The 23765-nt window shown below is 38.9% G+C and overlaps 1 protein-coding gene and 1 long non-coding RNA gene across 11 annotated transcripts in view; one reads left to right on the top strand and one right to left on the bottom strand.

The window, feature by feature from the left end:
* Window positions 1–8768, bottom strand: part of TRAPPC8 (trafficking protein particle complex subunit 8) — a 75147-nt gene extending 66379 nt beyond the window's left edge. The window contains exons 1-2 of one of the 3 annotated variants that reach the window (XM_004742884.3): window positions 8662–8768; window positions 466–660 (exon numbers count right to left, since the gene is read on the bottom strand). In XM_004742884.3, coding sequence (XP_004742941.1) covers window positions 466–655 — 190 coding nt within the window. In that variant the 5' untranslated portion in view covers window positions 656–660; window positions 8662–8768. Of the gene's footprint in view, window positions 1–465; window positions 661–8174 lie in introns of all 3 variants that reach the window. The other 2 variants (XM_004742882.3, XM_004742883.3) reach the window with 2 other exon arrangements.
* Window positions 8580–23765, top strand: part of LOC101693060 — a 31969-nt gene continuing 16783 nt past the window's right edge. For 2 of the 8 annotated variants that reach the window (XR_001177927.2, XR_001177930.2), the window contains exons 1-2: window positions 8580–8708; window positions 9868–9922. This is a non-coding gene — a long non-coding RNA (uncharacterized LOC101693060). Of the gene's footprint in view, window positions 8805–8826; window positions 8946–9867; window positions 9923–20249; window positions 20304–23765 lie in introns of those variants that run through there. The other 6 variants (XR_001177928.2, XR_001177929.2, XR_198754.3 and 3 more) reach the window with 4 other exon arrangements.

The raw sequence follows: 23765 nt of genomic DNA on the forward strand, positions 1-23765 counted from the left end.
TCATATATTATAAAAATTTCTTCAACAGCTGGATAAAGAATAAAATAAACTTAATGCTTTAGTATTGCTTACATCATAAAAAAAACTTTTTTGTCTACTGCTAGTTCTTTCATTCAAGAGATATTTATTATGCGTATGTTTTAGACATTATTTTAAGCCCCAGAAAGAAAATAAAGAGCCAAAGTCCCCGCCCTCATGGAGCCTTCTATTAACTTTTCAAGGAGAACTATAAAAACCTTCTCATTATAAAAAAAAAAAAAAATGAAATCATGTAATTCACAGTTGGCTGCCTACTTGACTATAACCTCCGTAAAAGCAAGTACTATTTTTTTCCACAACTGTATTCCCAGCCTCTAGCACCCAGTAGGCATATAAGTGTTTGTTGAATGATTTCTAAGATACAGAACTGCTTTTCTAACAAAAGAAAACTTCACTTAAATAATAATTAAAAAACTTATTACATACCACTGATGTTGAGGTCATAATCTCCTGCTGTAATCACATTAGCTACTAATCCTTCCGCAGGTTGACTGCCAGAAACAACATCATTCAAAAGCTTCCGAATGGCTCCAGGCTGAGGTGGCTGGGTGATAATGTTGCTTACTGCTATCTTCAGATTTTTTATTACATGGAGCTGATTATTAGGATCTCTCATATGAACTTAAAAAAAAGAAAAAAAGAAAAAAACTTGAAATTAATTCTATGCAGTGCATAACAACCCAAGTATAACAACAATCAACAATTGAGTTAATACTTCACAAAAAGAAGGCTCAAATCAGAAACCAGAGGGGACACCTGAGTGGTTCAGTCAGTTAAGCATTTGCCTTTGGTTCAGGTCATGATCCCAGGGTCCTGGGATCAAGTCCTGCATCTGGCTCCCTGCTTAGTGGGGAGTTCCTTCTCCCTCAGCCTCCCCCCCGCCCCATGGTTCTTCTCTCTCTCTCTCTCTCTCTCTCTCTCTCTGTCAAATTAAAAAAAAAAAAAAAAATTCTTTAAAAAGGCAGGCAGCACTTGGATAGCTCAGTTGGCTGATCATCTGCCTTCAGCTCAGGTCAAGATCCCAAGGTCCTGGAATTCAGTCCCATGTCAGGCTCTCTGCTCAGCGGGAAACCTGCTTCTCCCTCCCCCTCTGCCTGATGCTCCCCCTGCTTGTGCTCTCTGTCAAATAAATAAAATCGTTTAAAAAAAAAAAGAAACAAGAAATTCCAAATGGAACAGCTGAACAGTCTTCCACAAATACAACTGACTTAGAACACTTCCTTATATACCAAAAGGACTAGCAAGACAGTCTAACCTCCCACAATGCTTACTGCTCACAACTTTCTGATTTGTGGGTTCTTCCCTTCCTCCTATGTTTGGAATCACCAGGGACCAATCCCCATCAATACCAAACCCCTAATTCTCACCTCACCCTCAGGCCAGTGCAGGGCAGTGTGACCTGTGAGATCTATGATACCAATGCTAAAAGCAGTAAAGGAGAAGAAAGGGAAATTAAGTGCTGCCTGTGGGCTTCCTCTGCTTCTCCTAGCATATTGCCTGCATTCCCAGCCCTATTCCACAATCAGAAAGTCAGTGACCACCCTGGTCCAGGATGTTGATAGTGGGGAGGTTGTGCATGTGCTAGAACATGAGGTATACGGAAACTGTATTCTCTGCTCAATTTCACTATGAACCTAAAACTGCTCAAAACAAAACAAAACAAACCACAACATGCAGATCCCTTCTCCCACCCCAATACCTCCTGATTCCTCCAACTGCTATAGGCCTTGCCTTAGCCTATAGGATTTATAACCAGTGGTTCAAAACTTTTGAGAGAACGGATCTGCAGGAGACTGTAGCAAGAAGACAGTGTCCACAGTGCACAGTAGAAAATGCGAGCATATTTTTTCACATAAATATAATCAGACAAGAAGATTAGTTTCCACAATAATATTAAAAGCAGTCCATCATATTAAGGACTCAACTTTCAGAGTCAGACTTTCTTTAATCCTAACCCACCACATGTTAACTGGGTTATCCTAAACAACTTTTTAACTTGTCGATGCTTCAATTTCCTCATCTCTCACATGTAAATTCATGCTTCCTTCACACGTTTATTTTTTAAGAATTTAGATGAGCTATTTTTAGATGAGACGGTAAGTATAAAGCAATGAGTACCACACACGCCACATACATAACTCTACAGATAGGCACTCAAGAACTGATGAAAGCAGCAAGTATCAACAAATACTATTTCAAGTATGGCATGGATCATTCTATACAAATAAAAGGTGACTTGGAAAACTGGCTCTGGGTACCTACCCATAAAAAACCAACACTTTTTCCTCAGGGGAGAATCTTTATATCAAGCTTTTAAGTTCAAGCCTGCCTATATTTTAAATAAAGTTACATCAAATGTCTTCCTCAATTTCCTAGATGTCTTCTCTGTTGACATCTAATTTTTAAATTAACAAACATAATCTTTAAAATAGTATATATGGGTGCATCTCAGTGGCTCAGTGGTTAAGCATCTGTGTTCACTTCAAGTCATGATCCCAGAGTCCTGAGATTGAGCCCAGCATTGGGCTCCCTGCTCAGCAGGAAGCCTGCTTCTCCCTCTTTTACTCCCCCTGCTTGTGTTCCCTCTCTTGCTGGCTGTCAAATGAATAAAATCTCTTAAAAATAAATTAAAAATAAAAATAGTGGGGCACCTGGGTGGCTCAGTGGGTTGAGCCGCTGCCTTTGGCTCAGGTCATGATCTCAGGGTCAGGGGATGGAGTCCCACATTGGGCTCTCTGCTCAGCAGGGAGCCGGCTTCCCTCTCTCTCTCTCTCTGCCTGCCTCTCTGTCTACTTGTGATCTCTCTCTGTCAAATAAATAAATAAAATCTTCAAAAAAAAAAATAAAAATAAAAATATATAGGTATAAATATGTGCACTTGTAAGAATACATATATGGAAAGTATACATGCAAATTCCATTATAATGATTGCCCACGATGAAAGAAACTTCAATTGTATGTTTGATTTCTTGTTAAAGGAAAGGAAAAATTACAATGTAAATATGACATGAAGATTAATATTAGTTGGTTCTGCATAGTAGGGATCTGGGTAGTAGAAAATTCACTTCTCTCAATTCTTCATTGTTTGTTTTCTAGTTTAAACACATGCAAGACTCTCTCCCTAATTAAACTTCAAAGACAGTCCAACTATGAAATAGAAAAAAATGAAAAATACGAAAATACCATGTTGTATTTCTGATATTTTAAGAAGCTATTGTGTAAGTATTCTCCCCAAAGTTGGTCTGTAATTGTCAAATAATATAAGTAGCTATGTGTGTATTAAATGTCTCTCAAAATTTTAAATTGGTTAATTATTTTTTAGTATTCCTAAGTGTTAACCCAAAAAAAGACATTCTAGTGTTACCTGCCTGGCTCAGTCCATTGAGCACCTGACTTTTGGTCCGTGGGGGGGGGGGGGGGTGTGAGTTAGAGCTGCACAGTGAAGGTAAAGATTACCAAAAAAAAAAAAGCATTCTAGTTTTGCCCTTTGTTCAGAGGTAATTTATTAGGTATCCTACTAATAAATCCAGAAATGAGTTAACAGATGTGGCAGCCAGCTTCTGAAATGGTCCCCAATGAATCCATACTTTGTGTTACACGTACTCTTGTGTAGTCCCTTCCCACATCCCATGGTTGACATATGTGACCAAAGAACACAGCAAAAACAAGGGCATATTACTTCTGAAATACGGTTACAAGAGTACGCTCCTATCACGGGTTCTCTCATCACTCCCTTTGAGAGAATCTAGCTGCCTCACCATGAGGACACTCAGGGAGCCTGTGGAGAGTCCCACAGGGCACAGAACAGAGGTCTCAGGACAACATCTAGTGAGGAAATGAGACTTGCCAACAATCACGTGAGTGAGCTTGGAAGCAGATCCTCCAGCCCCTGATGACTATCGTCTCGGCCAATAGTTCCACTACAACCTTAAGAAAGACCCTGAGCCAGAGCCACCCAGCTAAGCCACTTCAAGATGCCTGAGAAACTGGGAGATAATAAATGCTTTTTTCCCCACCAAGGTGCTAAATTTTGGAGTGATTTGTTATACAACAATAGATAAGTAGAACATGGGAATATCACAAAACTAACCTAATAAAAAGGAAGATAAGAGCTAAGAATGATTAAGAGAAAAGCTCTTAAAAAATCACATACAAAAAAATTCAAAAGCTTGGCTTCATTAACAGTACAGGATCACAAAAGCGGACTTTATAGATCACATAACACCTCAATTTCAAAATAAAATTCAGCTCTATTACTGTCTTATTTTTATGTTACCATATAATTTCTTGAATACTGTTATTATAAAGTAACATTTCCCAGTATGTGCAGTTCCATGGAATACTCTTTCCTCAAGCTTGTTAAGAGCTGTTTTAGAAAAATCAATTCCATATAAATTTGAGAAGTATAGAATTAAGTTTTTAAAATGTCTCTTTATACCAGGTCTTCCCAGAGCTTTTAATATGTTAAATGACACTATAATTCTCCCAAACACATCTATTACAAGGAAACTTATTTGATCACAAAATTCATTTCCAGAGAATCTGTAACACATCGGGTGTTCTATGGAATATATTTTAAAAATGAAATAATGATATCTTTTATGTTTTTACCTAGCACAAGAAACTTCACCTGTTTTATCTCAATTGCTGGGGGAAAAAAAATCCTAACTTGTACAAAAAAGGACACAAACAATATATATATATATGTATCAAAATATGAAAACTTGGCTTGAATTTATCATTTGGCACTTGAAATAGTTAAGACTGATGAAATTTTTTTTGATGAATTAATAACCTTTTAAAGGAAACTTAAGAAAACTAGAGACAGTGAGTATCCTTCAAAGGTCCTTCAAAAAATATTCAAGATTTACATAAAAACTACATTCTATTATTTTTAAACCCTTAAATAAATTTAGTCAATTTAAAATAATAATATATACCTTTTGAAAGCAAAAACCAAATACTTTCAAAAGCTGGTGTTTAAGTGAAATTTCCTTATAAATGTCTGAATGATGTGCTGAAAACCGCTCAGAATTATTGAAGAACTATCACTATGACAGCAAAAACAGCGAGGTTTGGTTAAGTAATACTATCGCCATTATTCGTTTAAATGGATGGCCAGTGGAAATTTCTCAAGCAGCATTAAGGTTACAAACTTTGTGTTGAAATGACACAAATAAACTCTTTAAGTCTCAAATATAATGAGACTTAAATGAGATCTATCATAATGATCGTAAAATTATAACACTATTATTTAATATAAAGAAACACTTGCTGGGTTTAAAAATATTTATCCAAGGAATCTAAAATGGTTCTCCACCGCCTAATACCTCAAGGTGTATTTGAGGTGCTACACATGCACAGCATTCAAATTTGTTTTCTCAACCCTCCCATTACAGCTTTACACCATGTTTTTCTACTGACATCTTAAAAAAGAAAAAAGACCAAAAAAAGTCCCCTGGAAATACTCAACAGTGTACATGGCTACCTCAGTAGTCAAAGCAAGTTTTGACCTCAAATACCTGCAGGCCAGAAATGGAGTCCAATTTTTTTTAACATTCCTTTCTCCCTCTAAGGAAATTTTAGCTGTTGTGGTTAGTTGTATTCTTGTGCAGTCAAAGCAAGTTTTGACCTCAAATACCTGCAGGCCAGAAATGGAGTCCAATTTTTTTTAACATTCCTTTCTCCCTTTAAGGAAATTTTAGCTGTTGTGGTTAGTTGTATTCTTAAATTATGTGCTGAAGTTATATTCTCATTGCCTCATTGCCTAAAGATAAGCTTAGAGGAGTCCCCACACTTGAGACCAAAAAAAAAAAAAAAAAAAAGTAGCCTTTTCTGGATGGCAAAGAACCCCTAAATTTATTCACCAGCAAAAAATTAAACCACAGAAAAATTAAGTCCTTTTCACTGGATTGCTAACACCACCAACAAAGTCTATGTCTAATCATTTTAAACTTTGAAATGGCTATCAACTCCTACTTACCCTTAAATACATAACAATTCCAATCTCCCCAATTTGCTACCCTTGCTCAAGAATCTATGACTGTCATACACTTAACAATTAAATATAAAATCCAAAATCTCTTTCCTAGAATTCAAGACCCTCCCTTATCTAGGCATCTTCCCTTACTATCTTACACTCTGATAGGGACAATTTCCTCACTGCTCCCCAACCACTCAATCATAATTTATACCTTTTGCCCATGCTGTTCTAACTTCATTCCCCTCCTCAACAGGGAATGCTGGCACTTTTCCTTTCCATCAACTTTCTACTTAACCATGAAAGTCCAATTCATTGTATTTCTTCCCTAAATCTTTTGCAGTTTTCAGAAGGAAATCAGAATACTGAAGTGAGCCCTTATTCACTGCAGAAGGCAGAAGCCAGATGTGGCCATTGGGCAACTGAAATGTCTAGTCCAAACTAAAATATAAATAATAAAAATGTTTACATGCATACCAAAGTTCAGACTTGGCAACAGAAAAAATGTAAAATACAAAGATGTTTTAAACTGATTACAAGTTGAATTGCTAGAATTTTGGAAATATTAAAACTAATTTCACCTGATTTTCTACTTTTTTCACAGTGTGACTACTAAATAATTTAAAACTGTGTATGTGAATACCATTGTATTTCTACTGGACAGCACTGTTCTCTAGTGTGAATAAACGATCCTATTGCCAGGAGATAAGATGACTTAAGAACCCCTTGAGTCACACTGCCTGTTTTTAAATCTTTCCTACGTTGAATACTGTGGACAAGTTAACATCTTTATGCTTCAGTGTTCCCAAATTTAATATGGTGATAAGTTAGCTACCTTACAGGATTCAATGAGAACTAAAAGAGAAAAGCTAAATACAGCAGGTATCAAGTATTAGCATTATTATTCTTTATTAACAAAGCAGGAAAGGGCATACACATCAAAGTCAAACAGATTCTCACATTTTTTTAAAGACTTTAAGAATGTAGGGCACTTTGTTGTTCTTGTTGATTTAGCAACACTGGAGAAGCTGAGACTGATGGCTAAGGTACAAGCTGAAGAAATCCATGGGTTCCCAAACTTTTTTTGGACAGCTCCTGCTCTCCTTTAAATAATAAAGTGAACTTACGGAGCTATTCTCCCAAAGAATACACACCTGTGGCATGTAAATACATAAATTTATGGCACAGCATATTTTGTGGAAAAATCATCATAACCAAATAATAATCATAATCGTTGTTACAGAACACTTCATTTTATACAGACCTTAACAAAGAACTTCACCTATACTTTATGCTCTGTTCACAAAGAAAGATATATTATTGGTTAAATACTCAGGAGTTTTATTATGCTTATTTCTCCCTAATAAAGAAACTAAAGGTGGAGGAAACAGGTAACTCTTAAATAAAAGACACGTTTCTCTTGTTGACTAAACTTTTATCTGAAAAACTAAATTTTAGGACTTTTCCATTCCTATAAACCTATTCAACACCAACTACCTAGATTAATCACAACTTGTCCTTACTTTCTCCATCAAGTCCATCAAGTCTCCAATAGTCCATCAAGGCTATTACAAGTTATTTTCGTAATTTTTTTTTCGGAAGAGGTTAAGTATCACATACCTACTAAAATGTTTATATTTTCAAAGAAAATACATAAAATAACTGATGAGAAGCTTAGAAAGAGTAAGGCCCTATTACCCGAAGAATGTGATATTCAAGACAACTTTGAAAGTCCAGTTTAGCACCGGAGGAAGAGGATTCGTCTTCTTTACTAAGACCTCATCGGTCTAAGAGGCAGCATCTTCCCACTCGCCTTGCAACTTCCTAATTCCCTCCCAGTGGCTGTTGGAAACCGTCTCAACGCCCTTCTCCGGGGCTCATGTTTTTCTTTAGACTAATTACCGAGCAGCCCGGCTTGTCCCGGGAAGAAGGAAAGTGCCCAGAGTAACCGGAGGTTAGGACCGCGCAGTCTTGACAACCTCGCTCATGGCCCCTCCCCCAGCCGCCGCCGGAGACACCGCGGGGCCCCAGCCCCAGACGCCACTCTACCGGCTCCCAGATGTAAACATCGCCCTTTTCTTCCCTGCCCGCTCCCAACTTCCTTCTCCCGGCCCTGTTTGAGGGAGCACAGTGAAAAAGGGAGGAGACCACATACCCTCCGAAGTGAGGCGAGAGAAGGGCTTAAGCAACTCCGCGAAGCTAAGGTGATTGAGACGAGTGAGCCGCTCGGCTTCGTCGCTGCACAGAGCGGCGACACAGGGGACGAAGGAGTCCGGGATTAGCTCCTGCACCGATTGCACACACTGGGCCATCGCGGCGGCGCCCGCCCTCCGGCCCACTCTCAGAGGCTGATCCTGCGGCTGCAGCAGCTACTGCCGCCGCCCGCCGGCCTAACCCGGCCGGGCGGGGCCCCACACTGAAGCCTTGAGACCCACAGAAGGAACAGACGCCGCTCCCTCGGCTCCCGGCCACACAGCACCGACCCCTCCCCGGCACCGCCGCTCCTCAGGGCTCGCCCCGGCGTCCTCGCATTACACCCGGATAGGTGGAGACGCCGACAGTCGCCAGTTAATCCTCCCGACGGCAAAACCTTGGTCACTGCCCGACCGGAACCGCCATATTGAGGCCGAACCCTGACCCACCGGCAGTACCCGTCCCGGCAGGCCCTGCGCTCGGCCCTCACGTGACGGTATTAAAGGAGGCGATGGGGGCGGGGGGAAGAGCCGAGGAGAGGGAAGTGAAGAGCGACCGAGGCCGGTAGGAAGGCTGGCTGGCGCCGGAAATGGTGCGCTGGGTGGGCCTCTACGGGGAGGGGTGGGGCTACCAGCGCGATGGGCGGAGCCACAGAGGAGACGAGCCACTCTAGGCCTGGTTCTCACACTGGCGCTTGGCAAAGCCAAGGGAGGTGCCAGGGGCGAGCGTACAGGTCAGCGTTCGAGATCCGTGCTGTCACAGTGGTGGGGGCTCTCGCTCGCTTTACGCGCGAGCCGGGTCAGTTTGGAGCCCCAAAAGGCTGTCCCTAAAAACAAGAGGCAAATAATGTGGCTGTTCGCTCTGCTTCCGAGCTCCGGGTAGAAGAGCAAGGGGCACCTGCTCACGGAAGAGTGGTTCCCGTGGCGCCGGCCTGAACAGAGCGGCTATCGCTTGAACGCAGCCGTGCTTCGAGAAACGGCCTGCCACGGACGAACGTGGACGCCACCTGTGAGCAGAGCTGTGTGCTCTTGTGGGTGCTGCAGTTAACGCGAGTGTGAGGGGAAGCTCGCGCGGCTGCGGACTTGCAAACGTCCGCGTCTTTCGTCCGCAGCCGCGTCTCCTTTATTTCACGATGCTGGCAGGTTTTCTTCGGAGCCAATGGAGGTGTGGGAAGCCAGGAATTCCTTACTAAATGGAGTCCGAAACTGGCTTCGGTGCTTAGCGTTCCCTTTCAGAGCTGGTTCCTTTACATAAATAGAAGTGAGTGAAAGGGATTCTACCATCGTGTCACGGAATTGGCTCGAATTCCTTCTGAGTTGTTTGCCAAAAACATCAAGCACGGAAAAACACAACGCTCTATCGCAGTTTTATGGTACCTTGATTTAAAGGAGGCTTCCCCAACGCGAGTATCTCAAATCGTCGGGTCGTTTGGCGCCTTGAGGTTTTTACCGTAGTAAGAACTTAACGACAGACAAGAGGTATCCTTCCTCCTGTAAATGGAGATGGGAGGTAGGAAAGGACAAAAGGACGTAGTGACTTGTCAGCTTAGCCACAAACCAGTGTAGAAAAGATAACGGGCAAGTTGAGGATTTGGAAATTCGTTTTAAAACTATGTGTGTCTGAGCGCCTCTTGGAAATTCTTCTTGTATCCTCAGGAGGATACCTTTTGAATACCTCAGATCTCCATTCCTTACGTGAGAATCCGTACAAGTGAGTATGACTCAAGTTACATATTTTTCTGGTTAAGAGGGCTCCTCAGTGCACGCATACAGCACTCAGCTCAAAGTAAGAGTTACAAAGGCAACATACTTTTCCCACTAAAGATAAAACTCGTTGTATTAGCCTCTCTGAGAAGGACTTTCAAGAGTAATTTAGCCCAAATGAATTTTTTTGAGATAGTCACATTCAATAAAATTCATCCCTTTAAAGTGGACATTTCAGTGGCTTCTAGTATTTTTGAAGTGGAACAACCATTGCTTCTATCTAATTCCAGGACATTGTCATCACCCTAAAAAGAAGCTTGGTACACATTAGCAGTGACTGTATACCCCTCACCCTTCCACCCCTGGAACTCACTAATCTACTTTCTGTCTTTATAGATTTACTTATACTGAACTTACATATAAATGGAATCATACAATATGTGACTTGTGTCTGGCTTCCTTCATTTAGCATAATGTTTTGAAGGTTCATCCATGTTTCAGCAGGTATCACTATTTCATTCCTTTTTGTGGCTGACCCTAAATGGATTTTTGTCTTATGCATTGACTTTACAGTCTAACACCACATTCACACATAGTGTTTCCAGTGAGTAACACACTGTAAAAATCTATTTCTTCCCTAATCTCTCCTGGTCTTCTAAGGTGTTCATCTTCTAAAATGTCCTCGACTAAAGGTTAATGCTGAGTCACTGCCACATCTGCTTTCCAGGCTGCAAGAATGGAAAAAAGAGAATGGAAAATCACATGGTTAATGGTTTAGGATCAAATTGTATTAATGGCATTCAATAATTTCACGCACATCCCACTGGCCTCAGTGAATCTCATGATCACACATATCTCCAACAGAGACTCCAAAACATAGGCTTCTCTTATTAAACGAAGAGGAGAGGGAATATTATTTAAAAAGTCAAAGGTGTCCACCACACTTTATTAGGAATGAGGTATCCTGCAGAATGTATTTGTATGGGGTCCAGGATACCACACATCTCTCATTTCTCTAATTCCTCTGGACACTGTCCCATTTTCATCACATGTCGTCTGGACTATTCACTGTGTCCAGGAAAAGTGAGATGCTATGGTTGTCCAGGCTTTGGCCATTTGCCCCACCTCAAAGTCAAGAGGATAGGGTCTATCACTAAAAGAGAGGCAACTTGTTGGACAAAAGAGTTAACAATAACACAAACAACTAAGGACCCCTTTTTCGATATTAAATATGAGAACCAGCTTCCTTCTCTCCCCAATATAAAAGAATGCCATAAAATTTATGTTAAGTCAATGGGCTTATATTTATATCTATATTGTGTTATCAAACATTCATCAATTGTTTTATTTTGTGTGTATGGTATTGCTGGTCTCTTCTGATGGCTGGTGAAGTCAAGTTTAAAGAACACAGACACTGAAGTCAGAGAGGGGTCCAAAAATAGTGCTACCACTTGTGGATAGAAATAGTATCACCATTATTGGTCACTATCTACCAAGCATAATTTTTTATATTCTCTGCTGCTTCTGCTTCTCACATAAACCCTGAGAAGTACAAGCACTGCCAATTCTCAGATGTAAAAACTGAAGCACAGAACAGTTAATTAATTTCTCCAAAGATAATCAGCCCTGGAGCCAGGAAGAGAACCAGCACAGTTTAACCCTAGAGATGTGATCACTAGGATAAATTGTTTATCCATGTTTTCTTCCTTTGAAAGCACCTCCAGAAATGTAGCAAGAAATCTGGGGATTTGACAAATCCCTTATCTTTTCTGAGCCTCACATTCTTTACCTGTAAGTTTAGAAAGTTGGGGCTAGAAGATTTCTTGTATTCATTTCAATGTGAAGATCTGAGAATCTGTTATTCTTTCCATTATTATTAAATTTCATTGTGTCAACGGTAGATGGCGCTATTGAGTATAGGCTTTCTTTCTTTCTTTTTTTTTTTTTTTTCAATGTATTTATTTTCAGAAAAACAGTATTCCTTATTTTTTCATCACACCCAGTGCTCCATGCAATCCGTGCCCTCTATAATACCCACCACCTGGTACCCCAACCTCCCACCCCCACCACCACTTCAAACCCCTCAGATTGTTTTTCAGAGTCCATAGTCTCTCGTGATTCACCTCCCCTTCCAATTTACCCCAACTCCCTTCTCCTTTCTAACACCCCTTGTCCTCCATGATATTTGTTATGCTCCACAAATAAGTGAAACCATATGATAATTGACTCTCTCTGCTTGACTTATTTCACTCAGCATTATCTCTTCCAGTCCCGTCCATGTTGCTACAAAAGTTGGGTATTCATCCTTTCTGATGGAGGCATAATACTCCATAGTGTATATGGAACACATCTTCCTTACCCATTAGTCTGTTGAAGGGCATCTTGGTTCCTTCCATAGTTTGGCGACTGTGGCTATTGCTGCTATAAACATTGGGGTACAGATGGGCCTTCTTTTCACGACATCTGTGTCCTTGGGGTAAATACCCAGGAGTGCAATTGCAGGGTCATAGGGAAGCTCTATTTTTAATTTCTTGAGGAATCTCCACACTGTTCTTCAAAGAGGCTGCACCAACTTGCATTCCCACCAACAGTGTAAGAGGGTTCCCCCTTCTCCACATCCTCTCCAACACATGTTGTTTCCTGTTATGTTAATTTTGGCCGTTCTAACTGGTGTAAGGTGATATCTCAATGTGGTTCTAATTTGAATCTCCCTGAGGGCTAATGATGATGAACATTTTTTCATGTGTCTGATAGCCATTTGTATGTCTTGATTGGAGAAGTGTCTGTTCATATCTTCTGCCCATTTTTTGATATGTTTGCCTGTTTCGTGTGTGTTGAGTTTGAGGAGTTCATTATAGATCCTGGATATCAACCTTTTGTCTGTACTGTCACTTGCAACTATCTTCTCCCATTCCATGAGTTGCCTCTTTGTTTTTTTTTTTTGACTGTTTCCTTTGCTGTGCAGAAGCTTTTGATTTTGATGAAGTCCCAAAAGTTTATTTTCGCTTTTGTTTCCTTTGCCTTTGGAGACATATCTTAAAAGAAGTTGCTGTGGCTGATATCGAAGAGATTACTGCCTATGTTCTCTAGGATTCTGATGGATTCCTGTCTCACATCGAGGTCTTTTATCCATTTTGAGTTTATCTTTGTGTACGGTGTAAGAGAATGGTCGAGTTTCATTCTTCTACATATAGCTGTCCAGTTTTCCCAGCACCATTTATTGAAGAGACTGTGGCTTTAAAACCTGATTACAATAGTTGCATAGTTATCACATAGGTAATAATAATATCACATAGGTAATAGCTACCTGTATATCAGAGCGTGGGAGGTCAGGAGATACCCAGCATATTTATACATTAAAAGTTTTTTAAGCTCAAAGCTTTTACATTATGAGGGTGCCTGGGTGGCTCAGTGGCTTAAAGCCTCTGCCTTTGGCTCACCTGCTTCCCTTCCTCTCTCTGTGCCTGCCTCTGCCTACTTGTGATCTCTGTCTGTCAAATAAAATAAATTAAAGAAAACTCGAGGAAGGGGGTGCCTGGGTGCCTCAGGGGGTTAAAGCCTCTGCCTTCGGCTCATGTCATGATCCCAGAATCTCAGCAGGGAGCCGGCTTCCTCCTCTCTCTCTGCCTGCCTCTCTGCCTACTTGTGATCTCTGTCCAATAAATAAATAAATTTTTTTAACAAAAATTTTAAAAAAACTCTAGGAGGAAAAAATGACTTAAATATATAATCCATATATTGGCCCCCCTTTTTAATTTTATTTACTGCACTGGAATGTTTTAAAATTTTTTATTAATGTTCTAAAATTAACATGACATCCATTTCCTGATTATTTTAAGGGTGAATCATAGCTACAGTTTTGCACTCCAAAGCCCATAATTCTATTTTTTTCATTTATTTATTTTTATTAACATATATTATTTGTTTCAGGGACACAGGTCTGTGATTCATCAGTCTTACACAATTCACAGCACTCACCATCGCACATGCCCTCCCCAATATCCATCAGCACCCCCCAACCCAATTCTCCCACCCACCTCCTCTCCAGCAACCCTCGGTTTGTTTCCTGAGATTAAGAGTCTCTTATGGTTTGTCTCCCTCTCTAGTTTCATCCCATTTGATTTTTTCCTCTCTTCCTGCTTTCTCTCTGCCTGCTTTCTCAAATTCCACATATCAGCGAGATCATATGATAATTGTCTTTCTCTGGTTGACTTATTTCGCCTAGCATAATACCCTCTAGTTCCATCCACCTCATTGCAAATGGCAAGATTTCAATTTTGATGGCTGCATAGTATTCCATTATATATATACACCATTTATCCATTCATCTGTCAATGGACATCTAGGCTCCTTCCACAGTTTGGCTATTGTGGACATTGCTGCTATTAAACATTGGGGCACACATGCCCCTTCAGATCATGACATTTGTATCTTTGGGGTAAATACCCAGTAATGCAATTGCTGGGTAGTACGGTAGCTCTCCTTTCACCTTTTTGAGGAACCTCCAGACTGTTCTCCAGAGTGATGGCACTGGCTTGCATTCCCACCAACAGTGTAAGAGAGCTCCCCTTTCTCTACATCCTCATCAACATCTGTCAATTGCTGACTTGTCAATTATTATCCATTCCGACTGGTATGAGGTGGTATCTCATTGAGGTTTTGATTTGTATTTCCTTGATGCCGAGTGATGTTGAGCACTTTTTCATGTGTCTGTTGGCCATTTGGATGTCGTCTTTACAGAAAAGTCTGTTCATGTCTTCTGACCATTTCTTTTTTGGATTATTTGTTCTTTGGATGTTGAGTTTGATAAATTCTTTATAGATTTTGAGTACTAGCCCTTTATCTGATATGTCATGTGCAAATACCTTCCATTCTGTCCATTGTCTTTTGGTTTTGTTGATTGTTTCCTTTTCTGTGCAAAAGCTTTTTATCTTGATGAAGTCCCAATAGCTCAATTTTGCCCTTGTTCCCCTTGCCTTTGAGGATGTTTCTAGGAAGAAGTTGCTGCGGATTGAAGAGGTTGCTGCCTGTGTTCTCCTCAAAGATATTGATGGGTTCCTGTGTCACATTCAGGTCTTTCTTCCACTTTGAGTCTATTTTTGTGTGTGGTATAAGGAAACGGTCCAGTTTCATTCTTCTGCATGTGGCTGTCCAATTTCCCCAACACCATTTGTTGAAGAGACTGTATTTTTTTCCACTGTCAAAGATTAGTTGATTATGGAGTTGAGGGTCCACTTCTGGGCTCTCTATTCTGTTCCATTGATCTATATGTCTGTCTTTGTGCCAGTACCATACTGTCTTGATGATTACACCTTTGTAATAGAGCTTGAAGTTTGGAATTTTGATGCCACCAGCTTTGCTTCTCTTTTCAACATTCCTCTGGCTATTCAAGGTCTTTTCTGATAACATATAAATTTTAGGATTATTTATTCCATTTCTGTTGATGGTATTTTGATAGGGATTGTATTAAATGTATAGATCACTCTGGGTAGCATGGACATTTTCACAATATTTGTTCTTCCAATCCCTGAGCATGGAATGTTTTTCCATTTCTTTGTGTCTTCCTCAGTTTCTTTCATGAGTATTCTCCAGTTTACTGAGTACAGATTCTTTGTCTCTTTGGTTAGATTTATTCCTAGGTATCTTATGGTTTGGGGTGCAATTGTAAATGGAATTGACTCCTTTATTTCTCTTTCTTCTGTCTTGTTGATGTATAGAAATGCAACTGACTTCTGTGCATTGGTTTTATATCCTGCCACTTTACTGAATTCCTTTATTAGTTCTAGCAGTTTGGGGGTGGAGTCTTTTGGGTTTTCCACATAAAGTATCATCATCTTCAAAGAGTGAGAGTTTGACTCCTTTGATGAATCAGATGCCCATAATTCTATTTTATACTTATTACAAGTATTTAAGCTCCATATACATCTTCTTTAATTAAATCTGTAGGTAAAAATCTTTTATAATTATTTTTCTCCCTTACACTTCTAAAATAAGAGATAATATTAATGCTTGCTTTTTTTACTATTTGCTTTTAAATTACGTATTTTTACTTCCCATAACTGGGTAAAAATGTAGCAATAGTCCATATTATACTCAATGGTGAAATATAAGAATCATTTACTTTAAAATCAGGATAAAACAAAGATATCCATTATCACTGTTTCTATTCAGTACTTTTCTAGCTTTCTATAAGAGCAACTAAAGAAGAAAAAAATAAGCAAAACTTATAGGATTTCAAAAGGAAGAAACAAGGGGCACCTGGGTAGTGCAATCAGTAAAGCTTCCGACTCTTGGTTTTGCCTCAGTTCATGATCTCAGGGTCATAATATCGAGCCCCATGTCAGGCTCCAGGTTCAGTGAGGTGTAGCTAAATTTTCTCTCTCCCTCTCCCTCTGCCCTTCCCTGTGCTAGCTCTCTCTCTCTAAAATAAATAAATAAACCTTAAAACATAACAAAGCAAAAAAATAAAAGGAAGAAACAAAATTGTACTCATTTTAGGGGTGCTTGAGTGGCTTAAATGGTTTAGAGTCTCAGTTTGGCTCAGGTCATGATCCCAGAGTCCTGGGATCAAGCCCTGCTTCGGCTCCCTGCTCGGTAGGAAGTCTGCTTCTCCCTCTCCCACTGCCCTTCCCTCTGCTTGTGCTCCACCCCCTCGTAAATAAATAAATAATGTCTCTTCAAAAAAATATACTCACTTGGGAATGGTGCAGTGAACTAAATATACAGGCACCTTCATCATATATATGTGGCTATTCATTTCTTCATTTGTCTCCCAGAAGTAGAAAGCCCAACTTATATTTTTAGGTCTTAGACTTAAGGCATCATCATTTGACTTGGTTTTGGTCAGCTAGACATAGCTCATAAGAATCCTATCCGAAAGTGTGTCGTATGAGAAAACATGTTTTTGGAGAACTTTAATTTATGCTCTCATTGGTAGTGGTAGAGGCACCATAAAGAAGTCAATTCTACCAGAATTAAACCATAGGTTCAATGCAATTTCAATCAAAATACCCATAGAGATTTTATGGAATTTGACAAACTAATCCTAAAATCCATATTTAAAACCAAAGTTCTAAGAATAGTTAGGTAATTTTGAAGGCAAATGTCGAGGGATTTATTCTACCAGGAAGCCAGACACACTAAGGTTATAACACAGTTATTAAAAGACAGATGTGGATGAGTAGATCAATGAAATATAATAGAGAGATGCAGGATAGACCAACCTGAAACGTGAACAAGACAATGCAGGAAGGATGAATTATTCAATAAATGGTGCTTTAATAATTGGTTATCTCTTTGAAACAAAAACCTAATTCATTTTAAAAAATCAGATCAGGTAGAATAAAAATGCAAATAATAATAGCAAACACTTATCCAATGCCTCTTACATACCTGCTATAGTTTTAAACATTTTACATATACCAGCTCTTATTCCTCCTAAGAGCCCTATGTAGTAGGTACTGTTAATATCATCTCATTTCATAAATGAGGAAATTGAAGGAAAAGAGGTTAGTTAAATTGTCTCAGAGCCCTAAGTAGAAGAGCTGTGGTTTGAACTTAGGTAACCTGCCTCTTCAATCTGTTTTAATATGGTATACACTGATACACTATACTGCCTTCCTTTCACACATCTTTTTTTTTTAAGATTTTATTTCTGTAATTAGAAGAGAATTGAGGGAAAGGCAATAGGAAAGGGAGAGAGAGAATTGCAAGCAAACTCTGCGCCAAGCATGGAGCCCCATGCAGGACTCTGTTTCAAGACCCAAGATCATAACCTGAGCCAAAATCAAGAGTTGGATGCTTGGGGCACATGGGTGGCTCAAGTCATTAAGTGTCTGCCAAAAGCTCAGATCCAGAGCCCTACATCAATCTCCCTGCTCAACGGGAAGCCTGCTTCTCCCTCTCCCCCTCCCACTCTCTTAGGTTCCCTCTCTTGTTGTGTTTCTCTGTGTCAAATAAATAAAATCTTAAAAAAAAAAGAAAAGAAAAGAGAATTGGATGCTTAACTGACTGAGTCACCCAGATGCCCCTAAGAGGGACAGATTTCTTAAACAAGATTCCAAAAGTGCTTATCCTAACAGAAAAGATTAATAATTGAATTTAAGACCTTTTTTTCATCAAAAGACCACAAAGATAGCAAAAATACAAGCTACAAATGTGAAAGATACATATCTACACTAAAGAACTATGATTAATAAGAAAAAAAAGGAAACAATACAATGGAAAAATAGACAAGTGACAGAAAGTCATTTCACAAAAGAGAAAACTTGAACTGTCAATAAATATTTAAATATTCTCAAGGTTAAAAAAAAATGGGCAAAGGGGCATGTGGGTGGCTCAGCTGGTTAAGCAACTGCTTTCAGCTCAGGTCATGGTCCTGGAGTTCCAGAATCAAGTCTGGCATTGGTCTCCCTGCTCAGGGGAGAGTCAGCTTCTCCCTCTGCCCTTCCACCATCTCATGTTCTCTCTAACGCTCTCCCTCTATCTCTTTCATTCTCTCTCTTTCAAGTAAATAAATAAACAAAATCTCTAAAAAAGGTGGGGGGGGGGGCAAAGGATATGAATAGAGTTCTCCAAAGAAAGATAATAGTCAATAAGCACATGAAAGGATGTCCAACATCATTAATCATCAGCAAAATGAAAATCAAAGCCATACTAAAATGCCACCTCAAACCCACTAGGATGGCTATATCAAAGAACAAAGAATAACAAGTGAGACAAGGGTGTGGAGAAATTTGAGACTTCCTATACTGCCAGTGGGAAGGTTGAAGTGGTGCCGTGGTCTGGAAAACAGCTCCTCAAACATCGAGTTTCTCAGCTACTAAACATAGAGCTACCATATGATGCAGTACTTTTCCATCTAGGAGAAATGAAAATTTATGCCCACATAAAAACTTATATATAAACATTCATAATGGTATTATTTGCAATAGCCAAAAAATAGAAACAGTCCCAATGTTCACCAACTGATGAGTAAGTATATAACATGCAACAGAATATTATTATTAATATTACTGATACAGGCTACAACATGGATGAACCTTAAAAACATGCTACATGGAAGAAGCCAGTCATAAAGGACCACATATGATTCCACTTATATGAAATATCCAGAATAGGTACATCTATAAAGATAGAAAATAGGTTAGGGCTGGGGGGCAGAAGTGGTGGGGAGGAGTTGAAGAGTTGGAAGGTTATGGATATGGACTGCCAGGCTTCTTTTGGGGGGTGATAAAAATATTCTAAAATAGTTGTCAGTAGGATGCATAACTCTGTGAATGTGCTAAAAATCCACTGTATTGTATGATTTAAGTGAATGAATTGTATGTTATATGAATTAGATCTCAATATACTTGTTACTTAAAGTGCAATTGCAATAATTTTCAGTTAAAAGATTAGAGATGAGGAAAACCATTACAAGTTGTGTTGTAAAGTTTGGTAACAACAAAACCATAAATGGAAAGAAATTCTAGTCATGGTTCTTCCACTGTTTAGTTCTAAGATCTTGGAATACTAGTCACTTAACCTTTATGATCTCAAGAATCATCTCCTGTAGATTAAGGATTGTATGAATGCTAATAACTCATGATTCTAAACAATGGTTCTTAACTTTTAAGATCACAGCTGATAAACATCAGAGGCATTCTGGTGTAAATCAGGAACAAAGCACTGTTAATTACTACTAATATTTAGTATTGTTCTGAAAATTTTGGCAAATGAAATAAAAATAAGTAGTATAAATATTGGGAAAGAAAATCAGGTTGTTATATACTCAGAAAACCCAGACAATTTTACTGAAAGAAAAAAAAAAACCCTTGAGAATAAAAGTATTCAACTCCTAAGTTCATAAAATCATAGAAATGAATAAGAATAACCTAATTAGAATTTTAAAATATATATACACACACACATATACGTAAAGCAAATATGTTTCGGGGTGCCTGTTCAACGTCAGACTTTTGGCTTAGGTCATGATTGCATTAGTTGTGGAATTGAGCCCCATGTCAGGCTCCACACTGAGTGCAGAGTTAGCTTGGGCTTCTCTCTCCCCTTCTCCCTCTGCCCCCACCTTTCTCTAAAATAAATAAATAAATCTTTAAAAAAAAAATCATGTTTCTCATATGGAGTTTCAATAAAACCTTTCTATGAGAAACATATATGCTTTTTGTTATATTAATGATAAATCTTCCCTCCTATCTTTTTGTTCTTTTTTTTTTAAGATTTTATTTATTTACTTGACAGATCACAAGCAGGCAGAGAAGCAGGCAGAGAAAGAGAGGGAAGCAGGCTCCCCGCCGAGCAGAGAGCCCGATGCGGGGCTCGATCCCAGGACCCCAGGATCATGACCTGAGCCAAAGGCAGAGGCTTTAACCCGCTGAGCCACCCAGGTGCCCCTATCTTTTTGTTCTTATGCATCTCTCAAATCAGTCTCACTTCTTTCCATTCTCAGTTATTGCCTCACTTTCCTGTTTTATTATACCTCACCTCAATTGTTCTTTTTTTTTTCCTATCCATAACTTTTTTATTTATTTTTTAAATTTTTTATTTTTTAAATTTCTTTTCAGTGTTCCAGAATTCATTGTTTATGCACCACACCCAGTGCTCTGTGCAATACATGCCCTCCACAATACCCACCACCAGGTTCATCCAACCTCCCACCCTGCTCCCCTCCAAAACCCTCAGTTAGTTCCTCAGAGTCCGAAGTCTTTCATGGTTCATCTCCCCTTCCAATTTCCCCCATCTCCCTTCTCCTCTCCATCTCCCATGTCCTCCATGCTATTCCTTATGCTCCACAAATAAGCGAAACCATATGAGAATTGACTCTCTCTGCTTGACTTATTTCACTTAGCATAATCTCTTCCAGTCCTGTCCATGTTGATACAAAAGTTGGGTATTCATCCTTTCTGATGGAGGCATAGTACTCCATAGTATATATGACCTCAATTTTTCAAAAGCCCTTAATTTCACTTTCAGCCTCCAGTCTTACCCAGCTTCAGTTACATTCTCTAGAGTGCACTCTCTAAAATGTGTATCTAAACATGTGATTCACTTCCATAAAAATTTTCAGTGGCTCCCCATAATCCAAATCCATGGCATGACACATTAGGATATATATTCACCTCACCTTTGTCCTCCTACCAGTCTCTTGCCCCCCAAATACATTCTGCTCAAATTTACCTTCTCATGAGATAAAATTCTGACTTTAAAGTTTAGCAGTAACGCGTACTTCTACAAGTTTCATAGCATACTTTAGTATAGAATCTATCTCATTATAATATAATCATTTGTTTTCTTATTTGTTCCCCCATCTAAATTTTTAGTTTTTTGAGAGCAAGTACATAGTAGGCACTCATTTCATCACCCATGTAAGATAAACAAGAGACGGATATAAAGAGAGAAATCATGGAAGTTTTACTTGGCAGCTCTGTAAATTAACTTTTGAAATCTGTAAATCCCACTTTTGAAAAGCAATTTAGTGGCATGTATCAAGAACTATGGAAAAAGTGTTCATAGTCCTGCACAGATTGATTTAGAATAAGGCCAAGAGTCCTTCTGTAATCATAGCATGACTACTCAAGTTTGAACCATATAGGCTGCTCTCCGTGGTTCTGAACTCTACTTCACCATCTAGACACAAGTTCACTTGTGTTCACTCCTGTGTAATCTTTCCCCAGATGTGAAGCAGAGTAGGAAAGAGAGGTAATAAGAAAGAAATGTAAAATACAGATGAAGAGAGGTTGTTACAAAGGCATAATCACTTAGAGATTAGATTAGAAGAAGGAGATTTATTTTGAGATTTTCAAATAGTTTCAGCTGCAAAATTCCACTGTAAAGGAATCACTGCAAGGGAACCAATAGAATAAAAAGACAACATATGAGATGGGTGAGCATATTTGCGAACCTAATATCTAACATGTCTCACAACTCAATAGCAAGGAAACTTAATAACTAATAAAATGGGCTAACGACTTGAATAGACATTTCTCAAGAATATATATACATATAAAAATAATCAACAGGCATATGAAAAAATGCTGAATGTTACAAATCTTCAGGGAAATCCAAATCAAAACCAGAATGAAATAACACCTCATACCTTTCGGGATGACTATTATCAGAAAAACAAAAGACAAGTGTCAGCAAAGATATGAAGAAGTTAGAACTCTGTACATTGTTGGTGGGAATGCAAAATGGTACAGCTACAATTGAAGATGGTATAGAAGTTCGTCAAAAAATTAAAAACAGGGGCACCTGGGTGGCTCCATGGGTTAAAGCCTCTGCCTTCAGCTCAGATCATGATCCCGGGGTCCTGGGATTGAGCCCCTCATTGGGCGCTCCGCTCAGCGGGGAGCCTGCTTCCCCCTCTCTCTCTGCCTGCCTCAGTGGGGAGCCTGCTTCCCCTTCTCTCTCTGCCTGTCAAATAAATAAATAAAATCTTTAAAAAAAATTAAAAACAGGGGTGCCTGAGTGGCTCAGTGGGTTAAAGCCTCTGCCTTTGGCTCAGGTCATGATCTCAAGGTCCTGGGATCAAGCCCCTCGTCGGGCTCTCTGCTGAGCAGGGAGCCTGCTTCCCCCCCTCTCTGCCTGCCTCTCTGCCTACTTGTGATCTCTGCCTGTCAAATAAATAAATAAAATCTAAAAAAAATAAATAAAAACAATTACAATGTGATCCAACAATCCCAGTTCTTGGAAACTATACAGAAAAATTAAAATTAGGATTTTGAAAAAATATTAGCACACTAATGTCCCACATAGCTCTATTCATATTAGCCAAGATATGGAAATAAACTAAATGTCCATTGTCTGAAGAATGAATAAAGACAATATGGTATATACGTAGAGTGGAATATAATTCAGCCTTAAAAAGAAGAAAATTCTGCAACATGCAAAAATTGGATGAATCTTGAGGACATTTTGCCAAATGGAATAAGCCAACCACAGAAAGACAAATACTGCATGATATATATAATATATATGTATATAATATACAAAGCTAATATTTGAAGAAGTAGGGAAAAATCAAATCTTTTTAATAATTGACAAAACAAGCAGAAAAGGGTCGATAAGGTTATTTACTATTTGAATAAGGCAATTTAAAAAATTGACCTACCCATTACATAAAATATAGTACAATAAAATACAGTCCAACAACTGTAGAATACACATTCTTTAGAAATACACATGAAAAAATTATTCAGATAACTCATATGCTAGGTCGGAAATCAAGAAATCAAATATCGGGCACCTGGGGGCTCAGTCTGTTAAACGTCTGCCTTCAGCTCAGGTCATGATCTCAGGCTCCTGGGATAGAGCTCTGCATCAGGCACCCGCTCATCAGGAAGCCTGCTTCTCCTCTGCCCTTGCTCCTCGCCACCTGCTCATGATCTCGCTCTCTGTCAAATAAATAAAATCTTTAAAAAAAAAATCAAATATCAAAGATTACAATCATAGAGAGTATATTCTTTATGGAGAAATTAAGCTAGAAATAAATAACATGTAACTAGTGAATCGACAAATCCATGGAGATTTCATACTTATAAATAATTCCTGGCTACGTAGAGTGAAATTTGAAAAATTCTGAACTAAATGGTAAGGAAAATGTATCATCTCAAAGTTATGGAACTCAGCTAAAGTAGTATTTAGAGGGACATTTGAGACTTAAATATTTAAATATTTAAAAATCAAAGAAATACTGGCAGTCAACTATTTATGCATCCACCTAAAGAAGCTAAAAGAAAATTAGCAAATTAAATATAAAGAAAATAAGAAGGAAATAATACAGATGAGATCGGAAATCAAAAAAATAGAAAACAAATTAGGGTTATTCAACAAGACAAAATGTTTATCTT

This window comes from Mustela putorius, unplaced genomic scaffold, assembly GCF_011764305.1.
Source record: "Mustela putorius furo isolate JIRA1106 unplaced genomic scaffold, ASM1176430v1.1 tig00003858_pilon_pilon_pilon, whole genome shotgun sequence".
In the NCBI taxonomy this organism is placed as follows: domain Eukaryota; kingdom Metazoa; phylum Chordata; class Mammalia; order Carnivora; family Mustelidae; genus Mustela; species Mustela putorius.